This window comes from Branchiostoma floridae, chromosome 12 (assembly GCF_000003815.2).
Source record: "Branchiostoma floridae strain S238N-H82 chromosome 12, Bfl_VNyyK, whole genome shotgun sequence".
NCBI lineage: Eukaryota > Metazoa > Chordata > Leptocardii > Amphioxiformes > Branchiostomatidae > Branchiostoma > Branchiostoma floridae.
In genome coordinates, this window is record NC_049990.1 from 16,652,811 (window position 1) to 16,668,470 (window position 15,660).

General features: G+C 38.9%; 1 protein-coding gene across 2 annotated transcripts in view; it reads left to right on the forward strand.

Annotated features, from left to right (window-relative positions):
- Window positions 1-15,660, forward strand: part of LOC118427450 — a 29,038-nt gene that overhangs the window by 5,862 nt on the left and 7,516 nt on the right. For both annotated transcript variants that reach the window (XM_035837255.1, XM_035837256.1), the window contains exon 2: window positions 15,050-15,255. In XM_035837255.1, the coding sequence (XP_035693148.1) occupies window positions 15,050-15,255 (206 nt within the window). The remainder of the gene's footprint in view (window positions 1-15,049; window positions 15,256-15,660) is intronic.

The following is a 15,660-nucleotide window of genomic DNA, read 5'->3' on the forward strand; positions in this document are numbered from 1 at the left end:
TACCGCGTCAGTTAATTGGTCTTGATATAAACCAATTATGATACCATAATTGGTAATATCTCACATTACCATATAATATTGCCATCATATTTAGTACAATTAATTTGTGGTTAATGCAAAGTTTGATCCAGAACTGTTCACCATTTTCATTTTTCCAGAGAAAAATTTTCTTGCCATTTTAATTATAAATTTGAACATCAGTTCTCTTTTTTTCTGTTTGTTGGAAAATTTACCATCAGTGTTACACTGAGAATATAATGTACAATCCCCAGTAAGAAAGTTTGGCCTCATATACCCCACCTCCTGTAGTGTAATGTCCCATCCCCACATCGGAGTACTTGTTGTCAAGGCGGGTATAAAAACTATAAAGCTTCTGTCAGGAATGTTTTTAGCGTGATGGATAGCGCCGTGCTACGGGAGTCCCCGGCCTTTCCACGCGGTTTGCTGGCTGGCACCGTGTGCCGACGTAAAGCTGAGTGGGGCATGATGGATGCTCGCGGAAAATCGTGGCAGGCTGAGACGAAGGTTTGCGAGGAAGGGAGGGGGTCGGTATGAGGGCGATCTGTTCATAGGCTTATGTGGCTTTGGAGGGCAGGAATCAAAACAGAACTAAACTTGTAAGAGATCAACCAGTGAGGAAAGGGACTTATATCTATGACAGCGTTGTTGTGTGAAGACTTTCTTGCAGTAAAAACAGCAAAAAGACATGCCCCATGAAAGTATTACCACATACAAACGTACATTGTATTCTCAAATATTGACTATGAAAATCACTTTTTTTTTCCAAACTCAATTAATGTCTTGGATTCAAATGAAAGGACTCCAACCTGTAAGACTCAAAATGTCTTGATTGAGCTTTTGCCATTGGTATATGTGTGTATACATGTAGTTTAGACCACATACAATGCACATGTACGTGCGTTTGTTTCTGGAGACTAAGTTGTTATGGCTTCTCCACCGATCTTAAACACATTTTGAAGTGGATAAATTTTTAATCAGTTTTATGGTCTTTTCCCTGTGTTATTTTGCATCTTTTTATCTAATAATCGAATAAAGGACTTCAGTACAAATATCACTTCCTTCAATGTGTAAAAAATCTTGTGTTCTTTGCTGGCATTGTCTCTGCAAACATTTTAATTGCCTTAACCGCAAGTTACGAATTGTTCAAAGTAGAGGAAATGTTGTATACAACTTACAAGTTACAGACTTATTAATTGTATATACTAAGTTTCTCATCCTTTCTAGAGCTAACAGTTAAACTACTCTGGGTACATGTATCTACTACAACTGTAACACATTTCTCAATGTCTCGTCCTACTTGCCTGTCAAACATAGATCTGTACTGTAACCGCTTAGCCAGATCAACCAATTCATTAATTTAGCATTATTCCCACCAACCCCATAGGGAGCCCGACCTAATGTGCTGGCGAAACCCCCGGGAGTACCCTCTCTGCACTTTTAATTTGGCAGACACAATAGGACAAACAGATGGGCAATAGGTTTCATCAAGAAATTAAGTTTCAATTTGTGTGGATTCTGTGGTGTGATCAGTCAGCATCGGATGTGATGAAGCCTTGTGCGTCAAACGGTAAAGCTAGGAGTGAATTTGTGCCTTACAGATTCAGTGGTGTCAAATGCAGGTAAAGCTGGGAGTAAATTTGTGCCTTACAGATACAGTTGTGATGACAGATGTGTCAAAAATACTAGTAATACAGATATTTTTTTCAATGATATTTGAAATGTGGATTATGTAGAACTTGGTCTTGACTTTTTGTTGGCAGCTGTTGATGTAAGAAGACTGAAGTGATGTAGGTTAAAGCCCCCTAGTATCATTCTCTGGAACTGCAGGGACATATTCAAAAATTTTTTCAAGGATAACTTATAAATCAAAGGAAGGACAATTTTCCATAATAATATTCAGTATACAAATTTTCACAGACAGACAATATGACGTTCACTAGATTTGCTTAATTGTAATGTAATTTCTAGTTTTAATTGTGATTTTTACAAATTATAGTAGTTTTACTTTTCTCAACTTATTTTGTAACATTTGCCCATTATAACATTTGTTTCCCAGAAAGTGATGTTGCTGTAGTAAGTTGAAGACGTCAGTTACTTGACATTCATTGCCACACACAAGTCGCACCCCAACTTGTCTGCACATTTCATAATTGGAAAGTTATGATAATGCGCGTTTGGGATTAATATCCTCAGGAAATTGGAGTTCAATTCACCCGACCTGCGGGACTGATTAATCAAGCATTGAGCGCTTTGTGGGACCCCAGATTTCCTCATTAATGTCTAAATGGGAATTTCTATGATTGATACCGTATGAGTGTGACAGACCCGTGTGTATGAACATATTTACCCTGGTAATTGTGTCCTTAATCATTTGTATTATTACATATTATGTGTAATGATTTTAGTCCAATCATGCCTAGAGCTGTTAATGCTTAATGTTTAGAGGAAAGTTTCAAAGTATAGTTTCAAACCCTAAGTGTGTTGGACATTATGTGAACTGGGGGCCCAAATTAAACTGTCCATCCCTGCCCTCTGCCACATGGCCGTAGCATTGTTCTGAACGCAATATATCAAAACTGGAATTTCTGCTGCAGTACCGTAACAAGCCATCAGGTGGCCAACAATGTATAATCATTTCGAGACCTACGCACATACCACATATGAAAACGATAAGTTTAGACATTTTTGTGTTATCGTGTTCACAAACAAACAAAAGCACAATACACACACAAGCACATATACAACCAAAAACATTACCCTCTTTGCATTGACTATATAAAGAAATACTATTAAAATGATGCCAGCACCAATCTCATACAATGCTAAAAATTAAAGAGAATTTCTTTACGCTGTGACAAAAAATTAAACTTTGAGGATGTGCTTAATATAATATACATTTTGTAACTACAGACCAATCAATCTAGTCCATATGACTATCATAATTCTCAGTGTCACCACTATGATTTGCAGTAATTTGCACCTAATGTACGTCAGGGATTCATCTAATTTAAGTGGGAAGATTTAATGGTTGCACTGTGTCGCAAGGATGGGCATCAATTATGGTTGCCATGGCAACAAGGTACGAGGGTACAAACAAAGGAAATGTGCAATTTAAAGAAAAAGAATTACTGTCTTCTTGAGTAGTGAAAATTTACTGGAAAACTACGAACTGTCAGTTTAGATCAGGGCAAAAAACATTTTCATCAGTTTCAACATTTTTTTTTACCTCAGAAAATTCAAAAGGTGTTGCAAGTTGATGCCAAAGTCAAGGTGCATGTATGATATTACTTTATTTGAGGTAATTGCAATGGAAAATGTTAAAATAGACCTCAAATAGATCAAAGTCACAGGGGTGACAGTTCTAGGAAGGATGCAAATTAGACTTTTTTTGTGTCTGTGTATGACTTTTTTTCTAATATTTAGATGACTCTGAATGATTTTGCAACTTGCAGTAACAATTCACAAGTCGTAGAGTCTAGCATTTTCACTGAATGCAAAATCTCCTGGGGAAATTGAAAGGAAGAAACAGTTACGGGCCCCCAAGCAATGTTGTACTGTACTGCAGTGGGACTTCAGGTTTTGATAACAGTCCGCCAGTACTGTTCCTCAATGCATATACATTCAAATGCTATAGCTGTGATTTTTATTGGGGGGGGGGGTATAGATACATGTAGCACTTGGTACTATCATACATTGTATTTGGTACAGTTCAACTGCCCCCCCCCCCCCCACACACACACACTTCAGACAGTCCCTACCAGCCCATCCCAGACCAATCAGGAGGTCCGTGCCTCCACAGAATTAATGCCCACTTAGAGTGCCATCAGCCAGCCGCTCCGCGATTGGTCAGGATGATTTGGTCCAAATTGAATCTTCTTGATGTGGAAATGATTGCTGGGAGAGCCGTGCCCGGTCGTCAACAGTCCCGGACGGGGGGTACCACTCAAATTAAACTTAGCACCTGATTTATAGCGCCATTCAGCTCAAATTAAAGTGAGCTGCTGATTTGTAGCGGAGGTCCATCATGCCACCCAGTTATGGTGGGGAGGTAGCGGTCGGGCAGTTTAGGGACCATGATTGGATTTCTTATACTCCAAACTTGAACCACCTGAATTTACAACTTGTTTCACAGATCTGACACCCTAAGTCTGGAACAAGATAAATTTCTTCCCAAAGTTAACCCACAAACTGAAATAAGTGTTCAGTAGATAAAAAATCAACACAACATCATCTAAAAATTACAGGCTTTTAAACTTTTTTCAAATCATGGCACAAGACTTTTTAGTTTAAGAAGTTCAGTGACAGTTCCTTGAATTAGTAAAATTATTATACACAAATGTAGTTAAATGTTTTATTAGTGTGTCATAAAAAAGGTATGATACAACGTAATACAACATACAAAGTGCTTGTCAATATGGTAAGTTTGTTTGCCTGTTTGTTTGGCATATACCCTGTATAAACACAAGTGTATATTATATGCAATGTCATGTAGGTTTGTATTGAAGAGTACAAGCTACATATCCAGACTGATCTATCAACTCAAGCCGGGAAGGACCCCTATACTCTGTGCAACAAGTGTGGTGGATTCTTTTACGTGCTCGAGGTGTGGCTCTCTTCAAACACAGGACCTCCATTTAAGATTGTATCTGAGGAACGTCACCAAACTAAAGCTACTGGTACTCATTTTCAGAGTCCTGCGCCAAACAATCTCACACTTACACCAACACAACTCTAAGTTGCTTGGTGACGTTTTTTTTTTCTCAGACAACTACTCTGAAAAAGAGTCTTTCTCTCTCCCTGACCCAGAATGCAGCGGTGTTACATTTCCATTCACGTACATCAGGGCGTGCCGCACACAAGTTTCACTTTTGTTAGCAGTGCCACATGAGCCACCTGCTGTTGCCATGGTAACAGGACACCTGTTGTTCCATGGAAATGACCTGGAATAACCTCCAGCCATTGTTTATATCAAAGCTTGTCGTGTGTGTTTTATTTGTCAAACACCAAATAAACTGTATTCAAAACTGTATTCAATTTGACAGTAAACTACAGTAACTGTAAATGCATTTAAGTTCACGGGGATCTAATTTTGCGGTAGCGGGAAAAGGGACTTTTCTCTGTGGTTTTAAATTCGCGGTAGCACAATGTACTGTAGTCTCTTACTTCCATGGAAAAATGTTCGCAGTGGTTTTAAAGTCGCAGTGAAGCGGCCACTGTAAAAACTGCGAACATTAAACCACCGCAAAAGTTTCTGCATTTTACGGTTTTTTCTCGATCATTTATTATGCACCCAAGATTCCAGGCATTTCTCTAGCCATCTCTCTGAGACCGAAACGTATATTAGAAAAACTAAAAAAAAGTACATGTTCTAGTCCATTTTCCACCAATACTGAACACATCTTTAACCAGATTCAAATTAAATTTTATGATTTTTTTTCATTCTTTTCCCCCATTTTGCTAGAAAAACAAATTTTCTTCAATTGTTGCTAAATCATATTATTTTGGGTCTTATTCATAATTCCTCACATCTGGTGACTTGATTTTTTTTTTAAATATGAAAATTTATATATTTTTTTTCGAATCAGAAGAGGTGAATCCAAAACCATGCACTGTAAATTATTGCCTCAGTTTTTATTTTTAGTGACTTTCAAACCTTTTATCATTCAGATAATTGTTTGAATGCATCTTTGTCTCACCAGGGTTGTAGCCAGCCTGAAATCATTTTCAGTCCCCTTGATTTTGAATGGGAATCCTATTGAGCACCGAAGGCATGGCGTGACGTTGCGCGTCATTTCTAGGGGGTCTGGGTCCCAGAAAATTTTTAAATCAAGACCCTCAACAATATTTCCTGCATTTTGAGGTGCAAATTTTGCTTTTAGACTAAGCTGTTCAATGGCATCTGATTTGGTGAAGAAGAAAACATGGGTTTCAGTTTTTTTATATCATTACATATAAATTTTTGTCTGTCCCAGGGGACGGAATGGGAGAACTTTTTTTCAGTCCCCAGCTGCAAAATTCCTTCAAAGGACTGAAGGACAGGTGCTGGCTACAACCCTGTTCCGTGGAACACATTTGTGCATAACTGTTACAAGGGACGTCTGACTCCAACTAAAAAGCTTAAAACGAAACTTTTACCTTTAAGTCCAGTTGATTTTACTTAGTTGAACTGAGGTTTTGAAGGGTGTGATTCAAACTCAGAGTCTGTCCAAGAAATACAATTTTTTTTACAACTGGTGTAAGTGCCTAAGGGACTGAGTTATAAGTCAAATAGTTGTAATGTTTCGGGGATCAAAGTTTTTCAATAGCCAGCCTTAGTTTAAAGGTAGTTTATTCAGTCCAATCTGTAGTACTGTAGTATATCTTCACGCCTGGGCAGTATTGTTTGTGGTGATATAATGTTATTGGGCACCCACCAGTGCACTATAATCATGGCCGTACCAGCTTTAATAAGACGAGGTCCTTCTTTAATCGGAGGGCGCGCTCTCCTGATTTCCCCGGGCGAACGTCAGATTAACCGCCCGTCACCGCCGCGGAACTTTTCATTAAGCCTCCGTCACGGCTGGCAAGATTGGTCGTTAATAGCGGTAACGAGCGTGGTGATGGGATAACAATGCAACGCGCCAACACTTTTCACGGGCAATCAAACCGGGGGTTAGATTGATACGGGTGGGGCTGTGGACAGGCGAGATTGAATTCATTCGGGGTGATTTGTGGGCGAGCTTTGGGTCATGACTCATGTTGGGGCGACTTGCTCTTCTCTTTCGTTCGTTCGTTCAGTATAGTGTCACAGTGCCTGGTGGCACATTGGTCAGGAAGTTTCCTGGCTGTTTCAGAAGCAGGGTATATTTTACAGGGAGGATAGCCCTTCCCCTTTTACATGATTGAGGCACCTCCTAGAACTGTTACACGGGACCCCAATTCTTTATGTCCCTTCCAAAAGAAGGGTGCAGTCCCAACTGACATGCCCTTCCCAGATTTAAACCAGGGTCTCCCAGAGTTATGAACTATTTTGAACCAGAAGCTCAACTGTGAGGTCACTACCAGTTGAGCTACAGGGACATCCACAACACACTCTTTGAGTGATGTTAAACGTCCATTTTTAAACATTTACCTGTAAAGGAAAGTTTTATACAGTTTAAAGCCACTAACAATTGAGCATTGACACAGTTGTTATACAAATTCATGTACAATGTACATGAAGTAGTGTCTATATCATCTACTACATTGACTTACATGTCAATAGGGACAACATACTCGACAGTAAGTCCCAATTTGTAAATTCTTTCTCTACTCATACACGTATCTGGAAACAAAATTTCTAAGTTTACCTAAAAGTATTGATGACAGAGTTCTCATAGTACCGTCTGTATCGTCCACAACATGATTTATTTGTTAACCCGCAGTCGGGCATAAATCTCGGCCGGGTCGGCCAAACTTGCCACCACCCTTCAGAGTTTAATTTTGCGCCGCAGTGTGGCCCTCCATTTCAATCTACCGCGCTCCCAGCCTCTAGACCCTCTGGATCATCAATTGGCCGACCCCGACGCAAATGGACACTTTGTTACCGCGATCACCAAACAATCATGCCTCCCAATTTGCACGATTGGGAAACAGTCGCCGGGCAATTTATTACCCGCGCCCGTGCTTGTCGCGGTGACAAACGGTTCATTATATGAGCGGACTCTGTTCGCAATGTAATTTGTGGGGATAAGTGTCCAGAGACTCCCGGGTAAATCGGTATAGTTCGTACCTCCGGTCCGTTACTTGTAGCGAATTTGGAAAACTCGATACCATCGCTTTGGGCTCATTGGCCATTGATACAGATGGAACGGAGAAAGTGGAACTGAGTTTTTAGAATTTTTGATTCACAAAATGTGGATTTAAACATCTGTGGATCAAGGAACTATTCTGAAGTGTGCAACTTTCAAGAGATCGTGAATAGAACTGATTTGAGTCAAGTGGAGTAACTGTACATGGCAGTGTTTCTAAGAAACTCTCTAATGTACAATGTATTATGCAATGCACTGAATGTCAAAGCTGTCAATTGTAACTTTTTATTACCCCATGCACAGCCTCTGCTACCTCCCAAAACCCCATGCACACCCTTACCAGCCCTGTCAACTATAACAGAAAAAGAAAATGTCAAATTGAATGTACGTTTTCCATGGTAACTTAAAGGTAGAACATAAGATATATAAGTTGTTTGTCACTTGACGAATGTACACCTCTATCTTTCCAGTCTCTTGTAGACCCTTCCCCACAGTCGTACCCACCACTAACCCCTTCTGCCCATTCCCCACCCCCTCCCCCACCCCAGTTTAATCACATCGCAAACATACATCACTAGTAAAGTCTGTATGATAAGTCCCTAGGAGCAACCCCATTCACACCCTTGTATTCCAATGTCATCTGCTATAGAACCCCAATCACACCCTCATATTCCTGTCATCCAACAGAAAATGTCAAATGTACATTTTCTAAAAGCAATTCAGAACAAAAAAAATACTTAAATAAGATTATTATTATAATGTAAGCCACTACATCACTAAGTTTCCTGCCTTGTACAAAATGTATACACCCCTTACCCCCAGTCCTTAACCCACCACTAACCCCTTCTGCCCATTCCCCACCCCCTCCCCCACCCCAGTTTAATCACATCGCAAACATACATCACTAGTAAAGTCTGTATGATAAGTCCCTAGGAGCAACCCCATTCAATCATTCCCGGCTCCCGCATTATTTCATCATTGCTGGCCCCCTAATTGAAAATGTGCCGGCCTGGGACCGAGCGTAGATTGGTGAAAGGGCCGCACCAGTTTGACAACAGGCATTCCTTACTTCCAATTAGATACATGCTTCATCAATGGCTTCTCTCAACAATGGTTTAGCAGAACATGGCTCATAAATATCATGATTTAATAGACACGATTGTTGTTTAGGGTGGCAAATTGCAAACTTACATGTAAGGTAAACAATCATGCATTTTGCCATTGTGTTGAATTCCTTACCTCCAATAAATAATAATAGGCACAATTGCTTCATCAATGACTTCTCTCAACAATGGTTTAGAAGAACATGGCTCATAAATATCATGATTAGACATGATTGTTATTTAGGGTGGCAAATTGCAAACTTAAGGTAAACATGCTTTTTTGCCATTGTATTGAATTCCAATAAATAATAATAGGCACAACGGCTTCATCAATAACTTCTCTCAACAAGGTTTTCACGGAACATTGGCTCATCAATATAATTATTAAACACGACTGTTGTTTAGGTTGGCAAGTTGCAAAATAACATGTTTGCCTATTGCTGTTTGTGTTAGATTTTGATACATGTATGAAGCAAACATTACAAAACTTAAGGGACATCATTAAACATGTTGTTGATTGTTGTTAATTAGTTGAGTAGCAAGTTGCATGTTTTGCCTAATTGTCTATTTGCTATAATTGCAGTGCCTTTTTTCATAATTGAGGATTTAAGCTTAGGCCACAGCAAGTAAATTTTATGGATGACATCAGCGCTCATTAATTTTCGCCTGATTTCAGAAAAAAAAAACAAGATTTTTTTTCTTCTGCAGGGATGGTCAACATGACGATAAAGTACCAAAATGAGTAAATACATTGTGTTGTAGCCAGTAATTGTACTTGTAGAAGTAACACTCGCAAGGTACCCAGGACTGTAGTTGTAGAAATAAAACTTTTTGGATAGTTGTAAAAGTGACACCAATATGGAAGCTATGAGACAGTGTGGTTACCAACTTTGTTGGTGATGCCTGAAGTCTACCACACTAGTTTCACTTTTACCACACCAGTACATGTCTTGAATACAGGAATGAATTCCTTGTTGCCTCTGATACCATGTTTTGTCCCTTTAATTCTATTAACAACAGTCATCACAACTTTATGGTGCCTATTTTTGAAAATGTAGCCATCTTGTTTTTTTTTCACCCATCTTGTTTTTTTTTCCGCCCTATCCCACTATTTTTGCAGTCTGCAGAGGATGCCATCCATAAAATTAACTTGCTGTGGCCTTATGATCAATAACTCAATATGAAGTATGATGCAACTGGTATTCATGGTCAAAAAAGTTTGACCCGTTTAACAATAATTCTTGTTGTTGAATGTATATAACAACCTAATTTACTGTAACTGTAACTTAAGCTTTAGCTAGTACTAGGCCTCACTCTCACTACTAGTAGTAATTTGATTAATTATTGATAAGTGAACTGCACAGTATACATGTTTTTATTATCTACACCATTTGGTTTGACATGTCTAATAAATGTAATTGACAATGTTTAGTTTAATCCATAACGTTAAATATGTTAAACAGCAAATCGACCTGGGATGGCCCTGAAGCATATATCTTAGGTGTTCTGCGTCTTCTCAATAAAGACTTGAGTGAAAGGAACTGCCAAGAAGTCAAGGTCTGGTAATCCACAATAGAACCAGCTTCATCCAAAACTATGAAGACATCGTAATAGTATCCAGTAAAGGGACCCGCACTATATGTACTATGCCTACTAAAATTAAAATTCAATCATAATAAGAACTGGAGCACAGTATACATGTTTTTATTATCTACACCATTTGGTTTGATACATGTAGGTCTAAAAGCTATTATAATTAAAAATGATGTTTAATCCGTTAAATATGTTTAACAACAAATTGACCTGAGATGGCCCGGCCAGTGGAAGCATATATCTTACGTGTTGTGCATCTTCTTGAAGACTTAAGTGAAAGGAACTGGCCAAGAAGTCAAGGTCCGGTAGACCACAATAGCACCTCAGGTTCGTCCCTAACTATGAAGACTTGGTAACAGTATCCTATATAGAGGGACCCACGCAAAGGGTATAGCTATTGTTTGGGCAGGCTATTGTGAGATGGGAACTGGAGAGGCTAAGCCTACGTTTGGCTTGTTCTACTGCCAACTGGTACTCAGGGATACATGTACATAAACAAACGGTAACACAAAGGTACTAGAACACAAAAGTAACACTAACAACAGGTTAGGTGTGATATAACCTTCAAGTTTATTTGAGTGGCAATGGTGTAGTGGAATCTAACATTATACACAATGGCAGGGTGTTTTGCAACTTCTTTATTTCAAGAAGTCTGTCCAGATAATTCTATATATTAATGAATACTGTATAATTACTGTAACAGTTACAGTGTATAAATAAGCTCTTTCTAATGTCCATCCTTACATCTCTGGACAGAATTTTGCCATGGACAAAAATTCCAATCATTCCATCCTCATGACAGATAAAAATTGAAACTTTATCACCTTTTTGTTTCAGGTTGTCAACAGAACAAAACAAATCTGCACAAACACATTGTCAAGTCAATCCATTTAAAAGTTGTCCCTTAAAATTGCACAAGGTGTGGCCCAAGTGCTATTGAAATGGAGATGGGCACAGCCCTATGTACCATCTGGTCTGGAAAGGACATTAACTTAACGCCAAGATGGATGAAAGCATTTCAAGGGTTGAAAGAATTTCAAAAGTGACAGAACATATCATACTCATAGGCACTAGACACGCATGACTACAGTGTCTGAGAGTTTTTTATTTCCTAAAAAAATAGGAGTCACTCAAAAAAGCCAAATATCAGGCAAGAGCATCTGTAACTGTACCACAATCCAGCTCAGTTCTGGACACTCGAAACATTCCCCAAGATAAACTCATTTCCTCTTATAACCTGACAGACTAATTAGCAGCAATAATTAACCGTTTGACGCTAACGGAGTCCGACAGGGAAGGCAGGGAGCTTTTGAAGCTGAGTAAGAGGGGTCAAGTCACCCCAGATTGTACCAGATCAGGCGACTTCCTCTGCTAGTCCCAAGTTCCATTCCTGTCTCTAATTGGGAAAGTGATGATGATTCAGTCCAACAGGAGTAGGGCGTGGGTGATGACAGATTGGGGCACCGAACAGTTTCTGAGAAGTGACTTGATCAAGTTCTGTTGCTTATTTTAGCATCCTGAAGGCCTTAACACCTTGTATCTGAAGATTAATATGATGACAATGATGTTAACTTCTTAAAGGCCACCTATAGCAATATTACATTGTTAAAAGTGGAAATATTCTGAATAAGGTAGTCTGTATAATATTGACATCTAAAGCACTATTTTAGCACATTTACATCATTATTTCATAAATTGAGCCGTTAAAAACGGCGCGGGAACGAGTTGCACAAGGATTCCAGATCAAGTCCTTATTTTTAGGAGGTACAATAATAAGGAATATCCTCGTGCAACTTGTCTCTGGGCCGTTTTTAACCGCTCAAAGTATGAAATGATGATATAAATGTGAGAATACAGTGCAGTAGATGTCAATACCATGCAGATTGCCTTATTCAGAATATTTCCTCTTTGACGCTGTAATATTGCTTAGGTTGCCTTTAAGTTCTGTGTGTTGTCTACAGGCCTGGGATGGAAATAACCTCCGACAAACACCAATTTTGCAGATTCAAAGAAATTTGTGACTGCCCTACAACCTGTAGGTAGAAATAAGAATGATTTGTGTCATTCTGCAAAAATTTGATAGACAAATAGTAAGACTCAGTTAGTAAGAGAAAGAGTCTTGATTCTGATCTGTTGTATAGCAGTCCGATAAACAAGTCCACTAGCCCTATAGTCCCGGGCAAGTGAAAATGCCACTATGGCAAGTGCATGTCCTTCCCCACTTGCCCGATCGGACAAGTTAGCTTTTCTCCATTGAGTGAGATTTTGATGTACTTGCTACTTTTCAAAGTCATGGCATCAAGCATTGATTAACACAGAAAATAGAGCCAATAACAAAAATTCAATTGAAGACCATGAATGTACATGGAAAAATGTCTCTTAGATATTGGGCAAGTGAAAAGTTGGTTTGGGCAAGTAAATTTTTTAAGTACTTGCCCGATAGGACAAGTCAATTTTAGAAAACTTGTCCAACCCTGTATAGACTTGTCTGTTAACTCTTTGTTGTACCCAAGATATGCTTCATCAATTCAACATACCATGTTTCTTAATTTGATAATGCAGCATAGAATGTAGAAAAAGACTTTCAGTGCAGTGTCATTTTATTTAAAAAATTGAGGCCCCAACCTAATATATATCGCTTGCTCTCTGCCCTGTCAGCGCTTACTACTTAAGAATCAGAACCAAGGGGAATCCAGAGCACATTGCAGTAGATATTTAATTACATGTAAAAGGCAAGCTGCAGTACTGCAACTTTACTATAGCTGTATAGGGGTCCCCAAATCTCTAATTGTTTTGAAGTTTCACGAAGAGTCCTTAACCCACATACCAAATATCAATTTATACAATCTAAAAATCTATCAAATTATGTGTTTTTCATCCACAAACATGCATCAATACATACAAACATACAATCATTCAAACATTACACATTACTCTACTTGAAACAAACTTCTTGCCAAAGGTAGGTCCAATTTTGGCAGTGCGTGTGCAACCAGTAATTCAAGCCTTTGAAGTAGTTACTGTTATCTTCGGACACTTTGGATATCGTACAAGGCTGGTGTCCGAAAACATCACTCATCACAGCATTCCCATGATGCAGCTGAGCTTTCTCACCCTAGGGCGACTCTGCACTGATAACACGGCGACCTCTGACCTCGCCGCAGCGCGGGGCTGACTGATCACATTAATGAGGGGAAATCACTCCACCCCATCTGTCATCAGGGCACAGTGGGCGCCCCTGGACTTACATGTAGGACAGGCTGGATAACTGTTGACTGTATGGTCACTGGTAGGGGTGGGGACAAACGGGTACAAAACCGTTTTTCGTCTTGGACCGGTCCGAGAAAAGCGGACATGAAAAAAGTCAGTGTAGACAAGATGTTGGACCAATTAGAAAACACATTAATTTTGCATCAGCAATTGTCTACATGTACAAAAGTTAATCATCATACAAGTTTTGGATAGAAATGAACAGTTCACTAGTTTAAATAAGTGGCATGATCATGTGAGAGTTTGTCAGACTACAGACACCACAGCTCAAATATTAAGGCATGGCAGGTAGAACACTTGCTGTATCGATCTTGAAATTAAGTCCAAATCTTGAAAAATTTCACCAAATCTTGCAGTACCGATAGTACTTAAATTTGATTATGTTAAACTTTATAATTGACAACACATAAGCCTTTAGGGTACATGTAGAAGAAATAAAAGAAGGGGCACTTGTCTTTAAAACTGCAACAAAAATGTACTAAATCATGTTTTATTAGTTAAATCCTTATACAGAGCTATTATGTATATGGCCTAATTGCTTTGTACATGATATCCAACTCAGTCTTTTATCACTGAAACTTTTTTAATCCCATAAATGGTACACAGGATTTGTGGTTAAAATAAGCTGACAGGGAATTTTGTGTGTAAGGATTATCCACTGAGTCTTTGCTGGTACACATGTGCTATGAGTGCCTGTAGGCTGCTGGTATATTCAGATGAACACATGACAGAAACTTATACCATATACCAGCCTGTTGACTTGCACCAAAACTTAACTTGACTGTTTTGAAGCTCCCCCTAGTGTCTCTTAAGCGCACTGCAGAGCAAAAATTGTGCAGTGATGTTCTCAACTGCTTGGAGTCTCTTACAACAATGGCCTTTTGACAGTGAATCTAATATGTATCACAAATAAGCAATGAAAATTATATATATTGATATTATGAACTTCAAGGTATAATAGGCTGTACTACTATACTGTCTGAATTATAACTTTTAGAAAGATATCTACAGCTACAACATGCTTTAGAATGTATAATTTTTAAAGATACCGTTACATTCATACTACAAAATGTAAGACACATGTACTAGACTTAAAGTACATGGCACATGCATGTGTTTTGATTGTAGAGTTATTGATATCAATCCGTTTATAACTACAACTTTTAAATTATAGTATATTTTGATTGATTTATAATGGGAAATATAATGATCAATGAAGCGGAGAAAAATAAATCACCATTGTGTAACATTGTGACAGGCTTCTTACTTTACTTTCCTCCTGTCCTCCCTCAGGTACGAAGGGTTACCCGATGTCGTCCTACTCCATGGATCAGACAGAGGAACACATGGATGAACTGGCGCAGGAGGCGCGGAAACAGTCAGCCCTTGGGCCGCACGCACGCACCCCCTCCCCTGCCTGGGTCCTGACGGTCAGCTCACAGCAGACACACAGTGGGGAGGCAGCGCTCTTAACGTCACAGCTGTTAGCAAGCAATAAGGTAGGGTAGATAGGCTTAACTTATTTTCTCCAATTAAGTGCACACTTTTTAAACTATTCTTTTAATGCAAAATGCAAAAGTTGCTGCAAGTTTTCCATTCTGCCGCCCGGTAATACCATTTTATTTGAGGTTAAAACTGAGGCCTAGAAAAAAAATGTTGTGTTTCCTGTTTCATTCCAGAAAAAAATTAGGGTCAGTAGGTAGGGGTTATCTTTTTTTTTTCTTGTAATTTTTTTAGGCTGGCCAAAACTTTGTGAATCAGATGCATATTGTCCTTTATTAGATAGGACGAGCAGTGTTTCTACTAATCTGAATCAATAAGAATCAGGCTGAATAAAAATTCTAAGTCAAAGCTATGCGTCACCACTGTCCACCCCCCAAAAAAAGTCTAGGGTAGGCAGGTTT